The sequence below is a fragment of the Gavialis gangeticus genome, unplaced genomic scaffold, assembly GCF_001723915.1.
Source record: "Gavialis gangeticus isolate Ggan-Ray unplaced genomic scaffold, GavGan_comp1, whole genome shotgun sequence".
In the NCBI taxonomy this organism is placed as follows: domain Eukaryota; kingdom Metazoa; phylum Chordata; order Crocodylia; family Gavialidae; genus Gavialis; species Gavialis gangeticus.
The window spans coordinates 29,225,544-29,249,933 of record NW_017729022.1 but is presented as its reverse complement, the minus strand read 5'-3'; the positions used below and the strand labels follow the sequence as shown (position 1 = coordinate 29,249,933).

Sequence of the window (24,390 nt, the reverse complement as noted above, 5' to 3'; positions counted from 1 at the left end):
CCCCCCCAAGCTAGGGACTGACTGGCTGGGCAGAAGGTCTGCAGAAAAAGACCTGGGGGTTACAGGGGACAATAGCTGAATATGAGCCAACAGCATACCTTTGCTGCAAAGAAAGCTAACAGCATACTGGGCTACATTGGTAGGTGTGTTTCCAGTGATTATTCTCCTCTATTCTGCACTGTTGAGGCCACATCTGGAAAACTGTGTTCAGTTTTGGGTCCTCCACTACAGAAAGGATGTGAACAAATTGAAGAGTCCAGCGGAGGGCAACAAAAATGGTGAGGGGGCTGGGGCACCTGACTTATGACAAGCTGAGGGAACTGTGCTCATTTAGTCTAGAGAAGAGAAGACTGAGGGGGGATTTGATAGCAGTCTTCAACTACCTGAAGTGGGGCTCAAAAGAGGATGGGAGCTAGACTCTTCTCTGTGGTGGCAGATAACAGAACATGGACCTGTGGCTTCAAGCTGTGGCAAGGGAAGTTTAAGTTAGATATTAGGAAGAATTTTCTCACTAGGAGAGTAATAAAACACTGAAACAGAGAGGTGGTGGAATCTCCATCCTTGGAGGTTTTTAAGACCCAGCTTGACAAAGCTTTGGCTGGGATGATCTAGTTGGGGATGGTCCTGCTTTGAGCAGGGGGTTGGACTAGATGACCTCCTGAGGTCCCTCCCAACCCTAATTTTCTAGGATTCATGTATTCTCCAGTTCATGGATTCCAAGATATATCTGAGTAATATCATTCTAAAATATCCCACTCTTTTGCATTCTTGCCTCTTGTTAAGAGGAGTATTTGGAAGAGTCCTTTTTATAAACAGAATTTTGAACAAGTATGGTGGTGCACATTAGTGAGCTGCAAAACTCGCAATTTACTATAGTTTTCACATTTCTTTTTACAGCCATCTGCACTGTGATAAAGCTTAGCACTTCAAGAAAATTCCCCTGATGCAGAAGTCTGAATGAGACGAAACAAACATTTGGAGGAATGTGCTGACAGAGGAGGTCTGCTCATCACCAGGGATAGATGAAAGCCTAGAAGCTATAGCCCCATGCTTAGGGCCCCAGCTCCTGATCACATGACAACATAAGAATCTCAACTTTCATTTAAAAAAAGGTTTCTAACCTCTACTAGCTGTGAATACACACTGTGCAAAGATGAACAAATCAAAAGTGATACAGTGGTATCTGCCAAAGTCTGCAGACAGCCAAAAGTGGTTGCTGAGTGGCATAAACTGAACCATGCATCTCAACAGGGTGTTAACCATCCATACCCCTTGGCAGCCCCACCAGCATAAGATCTGTGCATATGGCAGTCATGCTGTTGGAAGACTACTATTGCCACCTTTGTCATCCGAGTGAGAATCCTTGTTTTCCCCATGCTGACCGGGAAGGGGGTCTGAGGTCTCTGGGTGAGTGGGGAGTCTCAAGTTTCTGTTCTGGTCTCTCTGGGAAAAAGAGACAGCTCCTCCCCTTTCCCTGCCACCACCACCACTCAAAGCAGGAAACTGCAAACCAGAGAAAAGTCATAGGAGTATTTATAACATGTAATATACTCTGGTGTGCCTGGGGCTCAAGATGGCTTAGCTCTCTCTGTTGACCAGGATAGGGTTGGTCTCACCATTACTCTGACCTCACTGGAGCTCAAAAGCTTTGAATATCCCCGTGCAGAATGTATAAACATGCAGAATCGAGACCCTCAACACTTAAATGTTAGGTATTTTCTACTAACCCAACAGTTACTACACCCACAACTAAAAAATGTCCATGGGTAATAAATCCTATGTTTCACTATCCTGTGAAATCCTATGAACTATTGATACCTCTGTAAAATCCTATAGAATATGAACTTTCATTTCTACCCAGGGGAACTTTTACAATCTTTTCTCCTATGCCTGATGAAGGGTGTTTGTGCCCGAAAGCTTGCAATTAAAGAATTTTTTTGCAAAAATCTTGTTGGTCTAATAAAAGATATCATCTCTACTACAAGTCCTGATTGCCACGGGTAATAAAGGCTTTTGACATTCATCTAGTTTAGATTATGAATATTACCACACAAACAGGAAGAGCCATTCAATAAGCTAATTCAGGCTGGGACTCTATATTATTTGCAATGCCACAATGATATGAAGAGGCTGCAGCACCTCAAGCTGTAGTTGTAGTGTCATACTATAGTAAGGAAAAGAACACTTTTTTATTATAATTAACTGACTGGTTGCAGCATAAACTAGGCCAATTATTATGAGAGTATTGAAAGCATCCTGTGAGCTGCTGCTTAGATCACTTGTTAAAAGTGAAGCTTTGAAGCCAAAATGCTTTGCACTTCATGGCTTCACTTGTCATTTGAGTCATCTATAACAGTTCCAGGACCTGGGATTTAAGGTTTATTAATTTTGTATGGAGTTATTAAGAACGAACAATATGCAGTGATGAACGGTTCCTCTTCCAATATACTATACAATGCATCACATGAATTCATATTCAGTGCACCCTACAGCAGCTGGAATGAACAATTTCTCCTTTGCTTTTTCCAGCTGTTGCTTCAAACTTCAGCTGTCTAGAACAGTTCACAGATAGCTCGAGAGGCAGTCAGGCCTTTTGACATGCTTTCTGGGACTCCAAGAGGCAGCATCCTCTGGATGCCAAGCTAAAAAAAAAAGTAAGCAGAGTAAACATGTCATCACTGTCCTCCCACACACTTCATTCTATGGTGCTTTGGATGACAGACTTGATCTAGCATGATCCTATACAGTGCAGAAGCAAGAATCAGTGAATGTCTTAGCGGTTCTGCCATCCGTCTTCAAGGGCTCTAAGCTGCCACTGTTTCTAATGGTGATTTGACATGACAACAAAAAACTTTCATAGCAAAAGGTTTCCTAATTTAACATGGTATAGGCTGAGACACAGGGAGTACCCTTTTATAGTTCTGATCCATGGTGCAGCATAGGCAGTGAAAAAAAATTGTTGGGTCACATGTCAATGGGATTGCACTGGCTGAAGTAACATCAGAAAAGGACAAAAAAAGATTGGGAGTCACTCGGCAGACCTTTGCCTGCCAGTGGTTTATCTAGCTCAGGTATTTACCTAGCCAGTGTCTCAGGACTTAACTGCCCCAATTCTTAGTTGCATATCTCAGTATGTGTGCTGCTACAGAGGCGTAAGTAGAGAAGAGGCCAAAGTGACTTTAAGTCATTTTGATTGCTCCTGGATTGTGAGCCTAACTGTTCAGTGCAATTTATAGGAGCCCCGGGAGCTGCTTCCCATGGTCCCCGGAACTCAGTATAGCTAGAACAAAGTGTACTCTGGACACTCCCTCTCCTGGCCCTTTAAGATGGGACTAAAAGGAGGTAGCACAGAGCAGGCCCTTACTCCTTACATTACTAAGAAAGTCCTATATTGGCCCCATTAGGACTGTCAAAAAAGAAACCACAGCAGGAAATAACTGAAGGATAGTTTCCACTATTTCCCACAGAAAGTAGTCCACAGTCTAATCTATAGTAAGGCCATTCTGCAAATTCACAAAGGGCAAAGCCACAGGGAACAAACCAAAATGCAGGATAACCTTATTTATTACACAAATACCTTCCTGGACCACTGACCTGCATCAATCCTCAGTGAGAGGATTGCTTCTGGCTGCCTGGCCCCTTTAAAAACGATCTTCGGCTAACTGACAGCCAGAACCAAAACCTTCCACGTGCCCCACTGCTATTTCAGGGGATGCACGCAACACGTCTGCTGGATCTCCTGATGTCATTCCCTAGAGCAGACTGTGTCCCACCTAAGTGCTAGGCCAATTACCACATATGGCAACTGCACTCCAGGGAATGATGTCAGGAGAGTAACCGAGCTTGCCGAGTACCTCCCCTGACATTTTAGTGGGGGGTGATCATGTTCTTGAGCACATGGTCAGGACTAAAAGGCCTAAATTGTCTGATAATGAGGAGAAACCGCCTCCTCATAATTGCGAGCAGCCTCTAGGGAACAGGAGGATCGTGGAATTTTGCACACTTTGAAGATTGTAGAAGCCAAAAAAAAAAAAAAAATCAGGCTAAAGACAGCCCCATGTAATTAATAACAATACATTTCAGCTCTCTAGGCCTTATGTTCCAGCTCAGGGAAAAGCTTTTAATATTTCTGGGCAGTAATCTTCCCTTATCTAAAATCAAATACAAGTTCCGAAAGAGACTATTAATTTCCTAATAAAATTAAGTTAATAAAATAACAAAAAAGACCATCTGCAATAATCTACATCTTATTAAAAATTCATATTAACCAACTGTGTCTATTTACTAAAAACCAGGCTCTACTGAAAAGCAGACACATCTCTGTTTTCAAAAAAAAAAAATCACATGTTCCAAGAGGCTTTGCTACTGTAGTTAAACCTGGAAACTCAATGGGGCTTTTTTGGTATTTTGGTGGGAGCGTTTTTTTACTATTTTTGTGCAAATGTAAATGGACTCCAAAGACCTTTTGTTGCTCTTGATGCATGCATCTAACCTGCTTTTCTGAAAAGGAAATGGAAAGCATCAGTGTGAAGGTACATATTTTAATCATTACAAGCTGAAGGACTGATCAAGAGAGAAAAGTACCTTGGGGAATTTTGAGTATTAATTATGCTACTAAAATTATGTATATTATACACATACATATATAAATGTATGTACATACACACACATAAAATCTACTAATATATTTTATTATCTATCTACTATAGATAGATTTTATATGTGTGTATATACACACACGATATATAATCAATATTTCTATATATAATAGGTACACACACACACACACAATCTTACAGTTGTTTAGGGAGCTATATATATATATCTCCAAACAAATGTTGTTCATGGCCCCTAAAGAAAAATCTTTTTCAAGTAAAATTGGGCATTTCTCAGAATGTTTTTAAGCAAAGAGGGCATGGAAGAAGAATCTGTCATAAATAATGAATAGTTGGGTGAGTCACCAGTGGCTTACCTGCCAGAAGTTTGTAAACATCTCACAGATTATCTGAATATATTCAGCAAGGTGTAAAAAAAGTTTTATTAAGAGAGAGTACCTCTGAACATTTAGGCCATAGCTATTCACAGCTATTCATGCAGCCAAAACATTTAGAACAAAAGGGATCTGATAACAGTGGTGTGCAGAGTTATCCTTATGAAAGCCATGCTGAAGTTATTATTTAACATGGAGACAAATGGGTAGATGAAAATAATTTCTTGTAATTTGTTCAAAATAACTGAATATATATCTTAATAGATTCATGATCTATCTATCAATCGATCAATAGATCATGAATCTATTTCTAGATTGCAAATATTGATGAAAAATTTAAAATACAATTGTTGGACAGTACTAAAGTGCTAAAAATTTAAAATGCCTTTTTATACAATTATGTCGTTTTTAGTTATAGTTATTAATTAATAAAGACCACTGTTTGAATGCCACAATGATGCATTACAGGCTGTTGTAATGCCTTCAGAGAAATAAAGCCAGGTGAGGCAATTTTTTTTTTGCATAGAACTTTTTCCAGGGGCTACATAAGCACATCTGCTGTCCAACTCTGAGCCTTCCAACTTTTTTCTAAATGAGCTTGTTTTACCAAAATGAGTTTGTTTACATTTATTTACCAAAAATTCCCTACAAAAAATAAAACTCTGCAAACCTTTTTGTTTCATATTTTTGAGGCCAAACACGTTGTCTTTTCAGTTAAAAGTAACTTTTCATTTTGCAGTTTCCTTTAATTTATTTTTTTAAATGTTTGAAAAAGTATTTTGTTAAATTGTAATGGTTTATTTATCCCAAACCAAAATCTCCTTCAATTTACAAATGCAGAAGGAATACAGGAAATGTTTGTTTTCAGTCCAAACTTCAACTACATTTTCCCAATTATTAATGAACAAAAAATAAAGCTATTATCCATTTCTAAGCGCTTGTTAGTCATATTGGTTTAATCAATGGATAGTGGATTTTTCGTACTGTCACATCCAATAATTGGGTAGATTTGGTTTTCCTCTTTCAGTCTCTACTGATTCAATACTAGCTAATTGGCCAGTAAAGTGAAATCAAGAATAATACTGGTTGAGGGAAAGGCAAATGCAACAGAAGACAGGTAAAAAGTGAAGGAGGATGGCTCATGTATTGGCTAAAAGAGAAATGAATGCATATCATTGCCCTTTCTGTACAGTTCATTCATTCACTGAAGAAACCCATACTCCTATGCAACAGTCTTTGGTAAATAATGAATTAACATTAATTTTACAATGCCAAATTCCATCCTTGTTTATGTGCATGTAACACTGACTTATAGGTAAGCGGAGGTCCACATCTACTGAAGCCAGTTGAAAACCATAGTTCATTACCATGATGGCAGTATGCGGCCCATAAATGTTTAATTAAGCTCTTCTTACAAAACCATTATGGCAGATCAACCAAAAACATCTCAATTAAAAATTTATAAGAGAACATTCCATCCAGCACTTTGGTGCCATTTGATACTAAGGACAACAGACATTAGAACCACTTGAAAAGCTATCGCACTAAGTAATTAAGCCCTAGGCATAGTTAGCTCTTTAAGGATATCAGCCATATTTTGACTAACTGATTTTCTTTTATCTACACAAACAAAGCAATAAGCTTGGTCAGAAGCTGAGCGCATTTTGACTTGCCCAGTCCCACTAGACAGTAACGAAAATAATCCAGTTAAATGTACTATGATAATGAATAATGAAATGAGCACATTTTCCATTTGGCTGTGTAAGAATATGGGTGTTTAAACTTTTTCCACTAAATATATATTTGCTCTTAGCTTAGTAGGCACAACAATGAAGATTCTTTTGGAAGCAATTATTTACAGAAAGATTCCAGGTATTAAAGACAGCAATTAATAGTTGCCAGACCTTTCCTTTGCACAGTACTGTACTGGTTTGACTGATGCCTTTTAACAGAAATTCCTGACATCATTCTACAGATGAATGGATGACGCCCAAGAACCAGGAGCGAGTCCTAAACAAAATCATCTCCTAAATCAGGGCTCAATTTTCTATGGATTGGCTGCAGTGAAGCATCCAAAGGTACACTTGCAGTTAGATAATCTTTGTGGTTTTTTAAAAAAATAGAGAAGGTGGGTTAAGAATGACTCCAACATCTACTGACTTGATAACAGGGTTGCAAGCTGCTATCTCCTTAACTCTCCTACTTCACCTTACACACCTTATTCATGGTCATCAACTGACTGCAGCATCTTGTACATCTGAATAACTCAGGCTAATGATCAATGCGAATTACTCCATCTTGTAGAATTAAGAAGTAAACACAATTTTAAAAAAGCATATCAAAATACACATTGCTTACCTTCACTTCAAGATCAGTAATACAAGATAGTCAATTTTCTACAGACTCTCCTTTTAGGTACAAGCAATGTCTTTGCAAGCTCCAGGTTAGCTCCAGCAAAGGAGGGAAGCTTCAGCAAAGGAAATGCATCCAGCTACCTAACTTGAATAGGAGAAGTCATATGCTTCACTGGCTCCAAGTTTCCATAAAGGTCACCCTCAAGAAATTCACTGCAGTGTATAAAGCACTGTAATGGTCATGGTCTTCTCAAAAGCCTAGTACACCAGGGCATGGTACACAAATTTATCAGAAATTGTCAAGCCCAATGTAAGGCAGGGGCTCCAGCTTCCAAAAACTGTTTTAGCCAGAAATAATCTTCTGGCTTTTAGTTCCCTCATCATAATTAACTGGACTGATTTTTGCAGATGTGGAGTATGTGCTCCCAGCTTTTGTGACTCCTACACTGCTGATCTAATTCATACATTGTACAGTGGTGATGTACATAGCAATATTGTAAAAGCTGCACAGAAGTAGTACAGTAGGCAGAAAGAAGCATCCTGGTCTTCCATGAATTCTAACTTCAGCTCTGCCACTAACTTGTATGACCTTAAGCAAGTCCCTCTTCTCTGTGCTGCTCTCCCTTCCGCCAGGTTGCTGTTTCTGATTCTTTAGACCAGAGCTGTCAAACTCACACCATGCTGTAGTCCAAATCAGAACTATGGTGCTTCTTAGAGGGCTGAGTCAGTGAGGTGGTGGCAATACCAGTGGGGCAAGCCCCTGCTGCTAAGCCATGTCCTTTGCAGGGCCCTAAATTCTGTGGCATTCCCTGCCTGCCACCAGCCTCATCCCCGAATACCATGCCCCACCAGTAGCCCAGCCTTATGTTTGATCCTCCTGATAGATGTTGATTTAAAGGCACGATGGGATCTGATCCCCAAACCCAACAATCACACCTCCTACCATGTCACATGTTCATGGAAGGACGAAGGATTTGGGGATGGGGATTAGAACCCAGTTGCATGGTACATGCTAGTGCAGGGGAAGCCCAGGATCATGATCCCTTTTGTGTAATATTTTTGTGGCTCGTTTCCCTTTTTGTGGGGACATTAATTCCCTCAAAGCATGGCCAGGTTACTATTTAAGATGCAGTTAACAGACTAATTGTGTCTTAAATATAACACCTGCCAGGGGTGTTATATTTAGGAGACCCTAAAAGAATGGGGTCTCAGTTTCAGCTGGGGCCTCAAAGTGCTTCTGTGATTGATGACAATTACTATGATTTTGATGACAATGCAAGTGGAAAAGATCTTGGTCAAATACTGTTCTTCACGTTAAGGATCAATTCTACACTGTTACATACTCTTGTAGCTCCCACTAACTTCAGTTCAATGAGCACTGCTGCTTATGCAGCTATGAGGAGAGGATTTAATTATGATGTGCACAAAAACAGTTTAATTTTCTAAATGTCTCTTTCCTTGGACTTTTCATTCCAACCCTACAGTCAATAAATTTATACAGAACAACAGATTTATAAAAAGCAAATTTCCAAAGCAGCTTTGGAAAGAGCAACAGATTCAGAACCTTTCAACTAGAAAAAAGAGGAAAAAAGTGTGGAACCCTTAATTTAAATCATTATCCCTTTAACTTTTATGATTTTCGTGGCTAATGTCTGAAATGTCTATAGATACTATTCTTCACCATAGGCTCTTACTGTGTCCTTTTTCAGCACAGTTATATCGGGTCTACAAAAGACACTGTTTATTCTACTTTGCTAGCATGCCTTCTATTCTTTATAGCTGAAAAGCAAACAAAGAATACCTATCAAAATTCATAACCCTCTTCTACATAATCTGTACCTCAACCTATGTCAGCTAAAACCAATGCTAAAGTGGTAGACATTCACTATTTGTGTATGTGCCTAAATTCCATACTAAGCTGTTTTTTGAAAGTATTATTTTTATTACCACTCCAGTAGAGCACACAGTAACACAGTGAGCTATTGAACTGCCAGCAAAAACTGTGATTGCAGAATCTGCAATTTCTTAATGATAATGATGTTTCTCCAGAAAATAAGTAGATATAATGAGCATGCAAATGATTTGTCAGATTTGTACCATTGTCTTATTACATTGTGTGTCAAAAAATATTAATTTAGTGTACTCAAATGTGCATCTGCTGTTCAGTAAGTGGGTGGACAATGTTTGTTATTTGACCGCTTTTGGAAATGTAGCACTATAACACAGGTATAAAACAAGGGTGATGTATGATTATTAAGCACTGAGGAGCTACTGCATAGTTGTGTATATCTTCAATGCTTTTAGAGGGGGTTTTTTTTTCTTCTGTGTTTTTCACTTAAGGCCTTGATTTTCATAGACAATAGCCCATTTTGCAGCAGCCACTTAACAATCATAAGCAATGAAATCTTCAGTTGTGACCCACAACTTAATTTAAATACATCTTCTTCTGCATCTAATTACCTGACTGATTTCTTATGGATGTTTTCATTTTACAATTTTGCCTTTGCAACACCTCCATAGAACTGATTGCATGGTTGGAGCTCAAGATGCTGAAGGTACAAATGGTACCTCGCTTTATCTCATCTCTAAGTCTTGTGGGTGCAGAATTGTGCCTGAAACCTGGAGGGCAACCTGAGGTCCCTTCAACAATCAGGCTATTACACTGAACAACTGCAGGAGTGCTGAGCCATATCTTGACAGTGCATCTTCATAATAACAGATAAAAGGTAAGAGCATGAGTAGAGTTTGAATGATACATTAAAAAGCATGAATGTTTTATTTCCAGATGCAGAGCATGTCCTAATAGAACTGACCTACTTAGCTTATAAACTAGCTAAAGCAGAAACCTTGTCTTAAGTGTTTTGCAAAACAACCACTCAGCTCTAAAAATAACATCAGCAACAGCAACAGCCCTGTTTCCTACCTCAGGTGCCAGGCTTGGCACGTGTGATTTCTCCAAGGGTAGAATCATTTCTCCCTTCCTGCAACAAGGTACAGGGCAGCAGTGTCTCCCTGTAGCTCTACAACTGCCCTAAAGTTGCAGGAACGCACTCCATTAGGAGCAGCGATGAGTTGAAACACTTAGCAATGGATCCACAAGACCAAATGTCTGCTTCCCAATTGTGCATAGGGTGTGAAATACTTTTCTCACCTCCCCATGTAGTGACACCACACCTGCTCCACTGCATCTGAGACCCTCTATGGCCATAGAGGATAGAACAGAATTTGGCCCAGAGATTGTGAAGATACACCAGGTCTAAACTAAATATCAGTCAGAATGCGATGAAAACCGACACCTGAACAACATTTTGATCCATTCTGAAGTTGTATTTAGGGCTTGGACTGGCTTGGTCAAAATAACCTATTCCCTTGCCTTGTTGGCTTAAATTCTCTCTTGTTCCCCATATATTATTAAGTTCCAGACCTACAATACCCCTTTATCTGAGCCCATAATTATACAGAAATATCCAAACTCTGGAATTTAGAACTTTCTAGGCAGTTTTCTATTTGAAGTATAACATTCTCCCCAACTTGTACTGAGAGTATTTTTCAAATACTTAGTAAAATATTTCTTCTGCTATCCCTGCATGTTTTAAGTTTTGTACTTAATTCAGACCTAATTATTTTTGACTCACCAAGTTGGTTAGGTATCTCCACTAAGATTTTGTTCTTCTGCATGCGAGTCTCTGAACTGATGATCCTGATAGAGCATTGCTGTATTCTAAGATTGCTGGTGATCCTTTGAATCTATCGGCATTTTTTTGATAAGTGAAGTCTTTTCTGAATCTGTTTGATTGGGCATGCTGTAGGAAGGACTTGCCACAATGCGCTTCAACTGATTTATCCAAGAATTGCTGAAATGAGCTATTTGCCAATTGAGGACTGTTATCTGTTATTAACTCATTTGGAATACCATGGTGAGCAAACTGCAAGTTACAATGTGTTATTAGAATGCTGTTCAGCATGCAGCGCAGCAACTCACTTAAAAAAATAGTAGTAATCAACTAATAAGGGATAATCCGTCTCTTTTAAATCCAATAGATCTGTGCCAGCCTTGTTGTTACCAGCACTCTTATGTGCTTTCACTCAATCTTTTTCATGGTTTCCTGCATCGGCTGTTAGATTTTACATTTTTAACTAAATCCAGATAGAGGACTGCCTGCTTGGAATACATTAGGTAATGAATGCTGTAGTCTTGCACTTTTCAATAGCCAGATGGGATCATGGTTGACACTTCTTTCCTCATATAGTGTGGTAAGACCTAAAGTATGGACAGGTGTTCATTTTGAGCATTGTAAATATCTAGGAAATTTGCAGCTCTAGAAAACTTCCCAAGAGGAGGCATATACTGGCTTTCCAGCTTGCAGCTGCCCCCTTTCCCCTGCCTCCCCCAGGCCAGGGTGACCCCAGTCTGGAGGAGACACAGTGAGCATTTCCCCATTGCGCCACTTTCCCTGGCCCCTGACAGGAGTCATAGGAAGCATACAGGTGTTGTTTCCTAGGCAAAAAACTCATACATAAGAGAGATCTCCCTTGTTGAAAAAGGAAGATTTTTCTCCTCACTCCAACATGTTTCCTGAGGGAGAAACTGTGTAAATGCCTGCATGCTCCCATTTTCTAGTAGGAGAGCAGTCTCTCTCACACTAGATATATACCACCTATATTGTTTGTGTCAAATTCAATTCAGACTTCTGGCTGCAGCTCCTTGACTCACTAATTATAAGTGCAGTTGGAAGGCAGTCATCTGTAAAAAGCCTCTTTATTTAGTCGTTTAGTCCTACATACTCACTGTGCTCTTCCTTGGCAATACTGTAGTGGTTAAGGTACTTCCATGGAACCTGGGAAATGGAAGAACAGGGACTTGAAACATTGTCTTCTCTTTCCCTGGTGAAGGCACTGGACTGTAGCACTGATTACCGACTTCGCAAATAAGACCACTGTAGTGAGGGAATGGCTGGTAAATTCACTCACATGGATTGTAAATGTGAGAAGGTCAAAATTCATGATCTTAGGCAGTGCCCTAATCACTAAGTTAATGGCTATTCTAGAGCAAGTCCTGCTCTTAACTCAGGCAGGGGTTGGGTTGTGGTGGGGTTTTTTAATCTTCCAAAAAGTCTTAGTGTAATCTAGGTACCAAATGGTTTTGTTTTTTTAAATGTCAAAGTTTCATGTGATAGGAAAAACTTTTTTCACTCAGCCTTGTTCATTGACTTACAAAATGAAAAAGGACCTGTCCAGCTTCTGACTCCTGTTTATACACCAGAACCACTGGGGAGCCTCTGACAATTTTAATCTGCTGCACACACACTTGAGGTACAGTGCGAGCTTTCCCTACATCTACTTGAGGCAGATACTTTGCAAACCTGCTACCAGAGTGCAGACAATTCTGCTCAGTCCTTGCCTGTGATACTCCAGTTTCTCCTGTTTTCCATCCCTTCAGCAGATAATTGTCCTGAATTGTTCTAGTTCTTTGAAGTAAAGAGGAGAATTAAGATAATGCCAACAGATTCAGATAACACATACCTCCAGTGAGGACTAATGCAAAAGACCATTTAGTTCTCTCTCAACGTGCAGAGGTACAAAATTTAGCATATATAACACATATATAGACAAATAATGGTCAGCTTCAAAAATGCTTCATGGGTTTCATTTATTTCCCACTGAACCATAATTATTTACATTTATTGCAACAAAGCTTGAAATTAATTTACAAAACCTCATTATATTCAATTCCTCCAATTTCTGGAATAATTTACTGGAGCAGTTTTCTGTACCAGCAAAAACAGGATAGATTGTTTGGTTTCCCCTCCCCTACCCTATTAAAATGTCAAAATAAATATTACAAAGAAAGAGGGAAAGAGGGACGCAGTTTTCCATCTCTAGAGATCTTAAGGTTTAAAAGCCACTTCAAGTAAAAAACAGTTGGAAAGCATTTAATAGGGCCAATCAGGCTAGGAACAGACAGCACAGTTAAGATGCCTTAAGCATTCAGAAAGCACTTTAAAGCCTTAAGAGAACAGATGTTCAGTACAATTAAAGCATTTTAAAGATGGTGGATCCTGCTCTAAGTTAACCCTTGATGGTTGTAGTATAGACTAAAACACTTCAGATTAGAGTGCTTTTTTGAATGTCTGTACCATATCCATTGTGCTTCAATGTAGGTTGAATTCTGCTGCTATCCCAGGGGCCCCTCACTGGGTGGCTGCTAGCTTCGCCAAGTGCTTGTCTGCTCCAAGTGAGCACCAACCCAGCCCTGCCCTGGGCTGTCACAGAGAAGACAGGAAAGGATCAGTCTCCTCCCTGCACTGCCAGGGTTGGGGAGGGGGGGTGAGGAAACCGAGTCCGTCTGCTGCACAGATGTCCTCCAAACTTGTGGGCTCAGGTCTTGGTGGGGGCCAGCTGGGGTCCACATGGCAGAGAGGCTCTGTTCCACACACCCCTCTACCCAGCCCAGTTCTTGACAGGACAAAATGCTGTGACCAGAGCCCCATGCTGCAGCTTGTGGCTGCCATTGTCAGGAGACTTGGGCAGGGGTTGAGGTGGGGGAAGGAAGCCCCCCTGTGTGGTGGGGGGGCTCCCTTCCCCCTGGCCCCAACCTCTTGACAGCTACAGCCAGGAGCTTTTGCTGCACTGGGAACTCGGCCCAGGGAAGGGAGCCCTTATGCTGTACAGACCTGGCCCGGACCTCCTCCCCCACCCCTGAGACCCCAGCCAGAAAGCTGTGAGGGGAGCCCTTTGTGGCATGGGGCCTCCTTTCTGCCTGGCCCCAGATCCTGGTTTGGTGAAAAACCAGACTAAGCAGCTCTGCACTGCAGCTCCTGGCTGCAGCTGTGAAGAGACTGGAGTCAGGGGTAGGGAGAGAAGGACTCCCTCTGCCACGCAGACCTGGCCCAGATCTCAGCTAGCAAGCTGGGGGGGGGGAGAGTGCCTTGTGGCAGGAGGGCTCCGTTCCCCCTTTTGGTCCCCAGGCAATGCTGACGATCACCAGCTGCCAGGGTGGAGGTGGGGGCTGGGGAGAGGAGCTGCTCTGGCAGCCTGCTGGGAGGCATGTGGGAGTGACCCCTGCCTGCTGGCCTTGGCCAGTGCAGGCAGACAGGCACTGAGCTCCCCTCCACCCAAACAGCAAGTGTCTGTTCAGTTAATTCCAGCTGTAATTTACAGCACTTTAGTTGAAGTGCAATACTTAGAGTACTTTTGCTGGGGACTTTTTTAGGGCATTTATACAGGTGCTCCACATGGGAGGGGTGGGGGGGAAGCACTCTGATTAAAGCCTCCAGGGCATCACGTGCATCAGTGTCTCTGTGCTGAAAAATGGCAGCAGAGGAGCTTTATCTAAAGCTCATCGAATGAGCTTTAGTTAAAGTACCCCTGTTGCCATTTTTCAGAGCAGGCACACTGATACATGCAACACTGGAGTCTGCTGGAGCACAGTAATTACCACACTCCAGCAGACATGGTTAATCGAGTCTGCTCTGACACTCTGTAATTACAGAATGGCGGAGCAGCCTTCCTGCACGTGTATAGGCACCCATAATATCTTTAATTAGCCTCAGTCAGTAATGGCCACAGTCTTGACTGAACAGCTTTGTTGCAAATGGAGCCTGGCAAAAAGAGGAGGGAAGCTACAGAATACCTGTGCGCATCTTCCTACCTTCTCCTTCCCAAAGCACTAGCAGTTCTCTCTCCCACACACACACACACGCACGCTATGATCCTTACTCTAGCATGAAAACAGTCAAATTGGCGATTTTATTGCTTTGCCTTTTTACAGTGGTTTACATCTTAGCCATTTGCTTCCTATATTTTTTGCTCTATTTTTGGAAAAGTATGGGTCTCCCTCCTCCCTGGAACCACTTAAAGAGGCCCTCTACTCTGAAAAAATGACTGTAAAAAATGGCCTTTGGGACTCTTTCAATATTTATTCTCTCTCAAAGATTCCTAATACTAATATGCTCAGCTTATATATATTAAAAAGATGCTTTTTTCCCCCCTAGCATCATAGCTTCAAATTCAAATGAATATCTGAGTGGTAAAAGGGGTCCTTCCCTTCTTATATCACCACCATCCATAACAAAGGCTCAATACAAAGCAATTTCTCATGTACACCGGTACAATACCATCATCTCTAAAATATTCCCCCAGTCACACACATGAGCCATTACTGGGTTTTCACAGGTATAACTAATAAGCAATTCTCCTGAGACAGAGAATAGACTCAGGTGTGCTCTTGTTCAGCTGTGAGAGCTCTGCAGGCCTAGTAGGAATAAAACATCAGCTAACGTATTTTTGCCACCAGAGGTTTGAATACAGAGAAAGAGCAGATCTTCTGCATGATTTACAACTGCTTCTCAGAACAGAGGTACAATTTAAGTTCATTTAAAAAGAATGGGAAATAACCACTCCTCCACTTGTACTCGAAATTCCTAAGGGATTTTCCCTCTTTTCTTAAACCCTTTCAGTGGTGGCTCAGAGTTAATCTCACTATCTTTTTTTAAACAGGTTACATTAATGGGTCACTTGCTTGGGTATTTTGTTCTGGGCTCATTAAAATACATGCTCTTCGGCAGTTCGTTTGCTTCAATATTTACTTTGAAGTCACCTAGTTGGAATCCCAGTTTGTTTTCTATCTTGGACTTTTTGGCTGACATTTTTCAGCTCATTTTGTTTCCATCATGCTAATCAAGGGTGAAAATGGGACAGAACATTGTTGTAAAAGTCAATTACAAGCAACTTGGATGGCATTTCATGGATAAAATTCACTCGCCTATGGCTCCCCAGGCTGATTGCTGAGAAGTGGCTGAAGGCCCTGTTCTTTTCACATGCTCTCCTGTTGGCTCTCTATAGTTTATAAACCCTTTAGGATAGGGACCCTCTTTGTCCATTGTTATAAAACCCTCAGAGCAATAAGGTGCTCGTCCAAAACTGGGGTTCCTAATTGCAGCAGTAAAATGTAGATAATGTTGTAGATAGTACCCATTTCTTTCATCTGCATCCAGCGTGTGTAGCAGTATGGTCATCCTTCCAGCCCCCACCCTTTCGCACACGCAGCAAGCTCAGAGCTCACCAGTATGTCAGCTCTGCATGTTCTGTGAGCTCTCTTAGCTCACCAACTGGTCAGCATGGACTCTGGCAGAGCCCCTGCTTTCACACAGCTCCAGAGCCTGGGGTAGAAGGGACGAGGGGTGGGGGAAAAAGTGCTCCTGCTGTTTGCCTTTCTTCCTCATCCCTCCCCCTCCCTGAATTCATAAGCAGGGAAGAAGAGGGGATGAGCAATTGTGACACTTAGCCCCTGGGCCCTGGACCTGTGTCAAAGCAGGAACTGAGTGCTGCCACTGCTTGTCCCCTCTTTGCTCATTCCCTCCTTTCCCTTGCTGCTGAATTCAGCTGCTGGAAGGGGTGAGGAGTGGAAGAGGAATGGCAGCAGTGCTCACCATGTGAGCTCCAGAGCCACGTCAAAGCAGGACAGACCCTGTGAGAAGCAGCTTGTGATATCAAATAGCTCTGAGCTTGTTGACATCTACAATCATGGCAAGTGGGATACAGCCATCCTGCTCCCAAACACCACTCCCTACAGCCCCATCCCAGCCACCTGGCCATGCAGAGGGACCACACAGGGTGTTTTGGTGAGGTGTCATGGGGTGGGGTGGTGACCCAGCCCACAACAACTCAAAGCTCCCTATGTGGCCCACAGACCCAAATAATTGTCCACCCCTGGCATAAACAGACTTAACAAAGTATCACTACCAATTGGTATTGATATACGGTGTTGCAATTTCTGTGATAGGTTTGGTGCCTTAGCCACATACAAGTCTAACAAAACCAGTGCAGCATTAACCCTGTTGCATTCAGGGTTAAAATTACAGCAGTTTAGCTCATTTGTATTGCTGTAAGACTACAGGGACCTAATAGTTACAGCTGACCCATGCTCTTCAGTGCCAGCTTCTACCCATTTAAAGCGGTTTGCAGTTTTATCGGTCAATAGCCTCAGTTCAAACAAGAATATTCACTCCCTTTTCAGAGACCTGTTACAAAAAATATTATGATGTGATTAACTTCAGAACAAATTGTGCTAGATCTAAGATATTTTCTCCCTTTTACTGCTGATGCCAGGAGAAAAGATTAATATACTCAGTTGTCAGGAATTGCTACTCAATCTCTTTCCATCTGGGCTGATGCTCTGTCCTCCAGTTCCTGCAAGATCAGAGGAAGAGTTTCAGGATATCACTGGCAAAGCCCAGATGGGTTTGGTACTTCCTATAGTATAAGTACTATTGGTATGGAAGTTAGTGTCTAACAAGGGGTCAGTAGGAATGTTCAGCATGCATGAAAATCAGCTTGGTTTTTAGCATTTTAGATCCTCTTGCATGCCAAATAGATTCATGCCCTGCTTCCAGATGATAGATCGTTTGTCTGATAAATGCCAGCAGTAAGGTAAGTTGGTATATGTGCAGCCAACTTATTGCCATAAGTGTGTTTAAAAACTAAAACAACGAGGAGACAAACAGAAATGACAATTTTCACCTGATCTGGTCACAGAAAGTGGCCTATAATTGTGACCCAGCACAAGTGCATGGCAGAAGACTGCTTCAGAGATGGCTGATCAGGTTCAAATGAAGATGTTTCAAGCAGAGCATCTTCTGTAATCTGCCAGCCTCCGAGCTGGTTTCAGAATGGGAGGGGAGAAAGGGAGTGGAAGGAGTTCAGTCTGGGGTTTTTTCAGCCCCGGCTGGAAAGTGGGGAGGGTGTACTGGAGCCCCACCAAGGTTGGTGGGGGGGACTCCATTTCACCAACCCCACCCTCCAGCACTGGCTTGGGAACCCCTAAAATAAGCTCCTTCTGCTCCCTTTCCTCTCTCTCATTCTGAAAACAGGGACAGGCTGGGAGGGAGAAGGGGCCATTGCCAGGGGAAACCAGCTGCAGGCTGGCATCCAGCAGCTAGGTTCCCCCTCTCCCCTGGAAGCTACAGTGAACCTCTATTTGGTCAGGGGGGTCCTTGTAACTCAGAGCACTGCCTGCAAAGCATTCTCCATTACAGTGGGGAGCTGCACTTCCATCTGCACTCTGTGTTATTTTTTTTAATTGTTATAAAGCATGGTAATTTTAAAGCACTCCCTACTGGGGCATGGGCATTGCAAGGGCTGTATATGTACAGAACAGGACAATAGGCTGCTCAAAACAGAAACAATCTCATCAGGTGGAGAAGGTAATATGCATCAGGAAACACAGAGGAACTTTTCTGTCCTGGAATAAAATTTGTGCACACTTTCTGTCACCCTGCTGAGTCTACCTTCATTTGGAGTGTGTCTGTAGAGAATGCGGGGGAAAGGGTACAAGAGAGGCGTTTCCTTTGATGGGAGACCACCAGGAAAAAAATTAAAGTAACGAGAATGTGGAACTGGTTATTCAGTAGCACCAGTATTGACTCAATTGTCAAGACATACTTTGCTGTTCAGTGAGTCACATTTTGGAAAAGAATGAAAGCCAATAATGTTGATCATCTTTGACCCTTACAATGATGCGTGTGTGCGCTAATCCCAATGTCCTGACTAAATTCTAATGTGAGCATATTTTGCTTAACTCCTCCTACAGGTCCAATAGGGTTACCATACTTCCAGGTCCAACAAAGAAGATACCTATCACTGGGGTGGGGGGAGAGGGCAGGGGGAATATGATGGTGGCAGGGGAGCAGTGACATGCCAGTGCCTTGCCCCTGCCCATTCTGTTGCCCCTCACAGACAAGCTACACACCCCCCAGCCCTGCTGCTGCCCCTCACTCCCAAACAGCAGTACCCTGCCTCCCACCCATTGCTGGTGCCCCTCACTCCCAACCCGCAGCCCCCTGGCACTGCCAGTGCAGTGCACACCCAACCCACAATCACCTGTCCCATCCTCCATGCCCCTCACTCCTGATCCACAGCCCCCTGCCCCTCTCCCAGCCCTGATGGTGCCCCTCACTCCCAACCTGCAGCCCCTGCCCCCCCCAATGCTGCTAGTGTCCCTCACGCTGGACCCACAGCCTCTGCCCCCCCAGCCCTACTAGTGCCCCTCACCCCTGACCTGTAGACCCCTAGTACTGCCAGTGCCCTGCAGACCATCACAGTCACACCTCCTGTCCCCCGCACCCCTCACTCCTGACCTGCAGCCCCCTGCCCCCCCAGCACTGCTGCCCAAGTGAGCCCTCTCTCTCTCTGTACCTGGCTTGTTGGAGCCTGTGTGGGGACCACATGACCCCCGACAGCCAATCACCTTGCCCACTGCTCCCAGCTTGAAGCAGCCAGCCGGGGAGAGCAGAAAATCTGGACATTTGCTGTTATTTTAAAAACCCACCCAGACACAGCACAGGTGTCCAAAAAAGAGGACACATCCAGGAAAGCCCGGATGTATGATAACCCTAGCTCAATCATGCCAGGATTTTTAAATTATAACTCCAAGAGTGGTTAAGCACTGAAACAAGGTTGTGGACTCTCCACTTTCAGAAGTTTTCAAGTGTAGACTAGACAAACATTTGTCTGGCAGGTTCAGGGCTTGTGTACAGCAAGCAGTTGGACTAGACAGCCTCCTGAGGCTTTTTCCAGGCCTAATTTTCTACGATATTGTCTTTAACATTGAGCTTTTTTTAACGTATCAAATCACCTAGATATTAGACATGCTAAAGTTGGAGACAGACATAATATCTGAAGCATTTCAAATGCCTTTGAAGCGCTTCAAAGGGCAAGCTGCATAGATGTACACACCTTTTGAAGTGCTCCATACACTAACCCTGAAGGAAGCAGGTACTATTTAGAAATGCAGCACTTCCTCTTACATGTTTGCTCTGCGGAGTGTGATAGGGGAGCGCTGGGACCTCCAGTATCCCACAGTGTTCTTCTCTTCCCCTGCTCCACACTGGGCAGTGGCATTGTGTCTATGAGCAGTCTCCTATCCTCTCTGACTCTGCTCTCCAGCAAGGGAACAAAAGGCATGTGGTCTTCTGGTTCCATCAGGGAGAGCTGGGGGCACTTTGAGACAGTGGAGGCAGACAGGAGAGCACCCACGGGCATTAGTTTCCACCCCCCCCCCCAGCTTAGAAGGGAGGGAGGAGCCCCTGGGAGATCAGAGGTTATAGAGCTGCACTAAGTTTACTCGGCTTTCCCCCACAGCCAAGCCATAGAGTTCACCACTGCATACATCGGAGGTGATTTTGAAGCACCCCAGCTGGAGGCCGCATTGCAGAGGCTCTAAGTAAGTCCACAGCTGAAACTCTGCATTTTTTTAAAGTGGAACTGTAATCTGAACTACTTCAGATGTTATATCTGTTCCCACCCAACTGGGAGTGTCAGCTATGATATAAAAAATGCATTAGTCTATCATATAGTATACCACACTGAGCACCTTCAAAACAGAACAGAGATAAACAGACAGCGGTGATGCTAGAAGCCATGCCAGCCTCTACATATACACACAGCTCATGTTTAAAAGAACTTAGATCTGAAAACACACACAAAGGAAGTAATGCTCAATTGTTTTGTTTCCTGCATCCTTAAACTGAATAATCAACCATAACCAAACTTTGACATAGGATGGCACAACACAGAGTTGTGAGTGTCTTACAGAGCATCCAGGGATTGAGTGTGTAATGCTTGATTCTGTTCCCTTTAAACACAGTAGAAAAGCATCCAAAGATGCTTCAGTAAGACCAGAATAAGGTCATGCAGCTGTTACGGCACAGTCATCTGCAAACTGAAGAACACATTTTAGAAGTGTTTATACAATATCCTTCAAGGTTTTAACAAAGGAGGAACTCTAGAGTCAGAGAAAATGTGCATTGAAAAGATTATTGACTCACAGTTGCTAGTTTCTGAACATCTTCATCAGATGCTCCAAGTGAGGCTAGTCCTATCTCTTGTGAAAACTGGGCAAACTTGGGATCAGCAAGTAAAGGCACATGCCCCAGGAGTTCATGGCACGTATCTCTGACAGGAATAGAAATGAGAAGTGAACGTTACATACCTAGAAATAGCACTGCTATTACATCAATTAAAAACTCTGATAAAAGTCATTTTACACAATGATACTGAATTAATATTCTTACTAATTAACAATATACATACATTCAAATGTATCAACCCATATAAATATATATATTTGACCAAGACTAAATGCATGCCTTTTAAATAGATTGTCTTAAATATCCCTGTCTACCCCTTAACTTGATCACTGCTACCAAGTTGGCTCTGTAGGTGAGAGCCTTGCTGTCCTTTTGAAAGAGTACAAAGGAACATCCCAAGGAAAAGAAATCAAACTCTTTTGCACACACCTCACCAGGTGAATCAGATTCTACAAAAATAAAACCCCTCAACTCCCTTGGATTCAGCACTACAGCCTTGCATGCTGTTGTTTAGGGTTGAAGTACACAGCAGTAAAGTTGCCCAGTTTCAGTATGAATCATCTTGGTGGGCCCAAATGGTTACATGTACAAGAATAAAGAAGCTATGCTAAAATGCAGGATATCACTCATAAGGAGCCAAATTCACTGTCTGCTTTATGCCACAAGAGCAGTGGTTCTCAACTTTTTTAGCTTTGAGGTACCCCTCCATAACTTTTCTGAATTTAGTATTACCCCAGTTGAGAATCTTAGCATTTAAGTCTAAATTCAGAAAAGTTATGGAGGAGTGTTTTGAGGCTAAAACTTTTGAGAACCACTGAACTAACTACTGTCAGGTGAAGGCAGTGGAGACAGGACCTCACCCCACATGATCTCTCCACACCAGTTGTCCTCTCCCTGCCTCCAGCTAATAGCCAAGAGGGAAAGGGCAGTCCCCACTGTCAAAGCAGCTCCTCTAGGGTCTCATATGCCAGGAACCAGAGCCATCTGCCCTCACCGCCCCCTCTGCCAACCCTGGTGATGTCTACCTGTCCTTCTGCAGCAGAATACAATGCATTGCTCAGAGCACAGAGGCTGTATGGCAGGGGATGGCAGCAGTGGTGACAGTCCCCAGCAAAGCAGCCACAGGCACTGCTGGAGTAACTAGGATGGGTATGAGGTGCCAGACAGTGAGGAAGAACTTACGTCCTTACACAGAGGCTGGACACCACAACACACTTAAGAGGATCTTGTGGCACCCCAGGGTGCTATGGGACCAAAGTGATACAAAGCAGACAACCCTATGTTTATTGGTTCTTGAGGACTCCCCCATCCTAGAGAATCGACAGCAAAGTCTAGAAATTCCATGTCAGTTCTTCCTATTCCACCTTCCAAAAAGAGGGAAGGGATTTTGTTCCAGCTGCTAAAATGGCTCCAGGCTGGTCTACCTTACGAAGTACAGCGATAGAGTGCAGGATTAGGAGTCGACAGTTACTTTTGTACCCCAGTCTGATTATGCATCAGGCAGAGTTTAGCCAAGGGGAGATTCTGACCTGTTTCAAAAGGGCCTGGTATCTTACTGATCATGACTTTTTTTCAGTCCACAACTGGAAATGCATTATTAGTTATCACAAAGTGCAAATATAAGTTACAGACAGTGCACATTCAACATCTAAAAAAGCTCTCAAACAATTCTGAAAATGTTTAGTATATTTTCTTCCAAAAAATAATGGACATGGTAGTAAAATTCACCTTAAAATCTAATCTGACATTTCCTTTGCTTTTGTCTCCCTCAAAGACATTTCTTTTTTATTTGAGCTGTAAAGAAATGTTTTAAAGGAAGTGAGAAAACATCAAGTTTTTTTTATTTCCATCAGAAATCATCCCATTTGTCTTTTATAAAATATTTTTGTTCTAAATGACAGACCCCAGATAAATCACAAAAAAACCCTTCATATAATTTAAAGTCTCCTATTCTTACTACTCCTCACAAAGAAATGTGTGTCAACCGCCCTTCAGTAAATCATACTTCGTTTTCATGAAAATTGTTGAAATTTTTGTCACTCTCCCCTCAAAAACTCATGAAACCCCAACTGTATTTTCCGGGGGTTAGAAACATATCCCTATTATTATCCCAGACATCCTCAGATACAACACCACAATCTTAGTTGGTGAAGTTACATTGACATTGGCTCACTCACTACTGTTCTTTCATACTATGACAATCAATCATCGCCAGCTGTTGTATCTAATATGACAAATATATATGGCAAAATATTTATACAAAAGAATATATTGATTTTTCTCACATTTTATTTGCGTATGTTTTGCAATAACAACATGACTATAATACCATGAGTATTATGAATTTTTTTGTACCCTTAATATCAAACAACATCCATAGTTGGAGCCATCACTTATTGCTTCTTCCAAAACCTGTCCACAGACCAGCGAGATCTCCCTGCCAAGGGAATGATATCCAGATTCTTCTCCTGCAGGAAAGTTGTGTAAGGGGTGTTGCTTTGAAATATTCCTTTCCTCTTAGCAATACAGTGATTTCTATAGAACAAACTAGACATTGGGGAAATGAGTATGAACTCAATGTCCCCAGCACCCTGATTGTGATGCAAGTTGATTTCCATCCTTTAGCATGTCTGGAGGTCATCTGTGTAGAGAACGTGGACACACTCGGTCTATACTCAACAGCCAGATAGTAACTGATAGCTACCAGCTGGCCAAAACCAGTGAAACATTAGATCAGTATCATAATTTAAAATGAGGTTGTCAAGGCCCTGATCAAACTGCCCATTCAGTAAGATGCAGTGTTTTAGTCCCACTAAGCTACATCCATAAGTTCCCTTCTACAGCAATATCTTTTCTTTGGCCTCTCTGTCATGGTTTGTGGGCATGGATTAGGGACAGAACAATCCAGTGCACCCATACAGGCTGGGGACTGACTAAGCAGCTACTCTGCAGAAAAGGCCTTGAGGGTTACAGTGGACAATAAGCTGAATATGTACCAAGAGGTGCCCTTGTTGTAAAGAAGGCCAACAACATACTGAGCTGCATTACTAGAAGTGCTACCTGCCAGCAGATCAAGGGAAATTATTCTTCCCCTTTATTTGGCACTGGTGAGGCCACATACGGAGTACTGTGTCCCATTTTGGACACTCCCCATCCCTTCCCCCCCCCCCCCCACACT

General features: G+C 42.5%; 1 protein-coding gene across 1 annotated transcript in view; it reads right to left on the bottom strand.

Moving 5' to 3' along the window:
- Window positions 1-24,390, bottom strand: part of TPH2 (tryptophan hydroxylase 2) — a 126,424-nt gene that overhangs the window by 51,407 nt on the left and 50,627 nt on the right. The window contains exon 8 of the mRNA XM_019516690.1: window positions 21,171-21,297. Within this exon, the coding sequence (XP_019372235.1) occupies window positions 21,171-21,297 (127 nt within the window). The remainder of the gene's footprint in view (window positions 1-21,170; window positions 21,298-24,390) is intronic.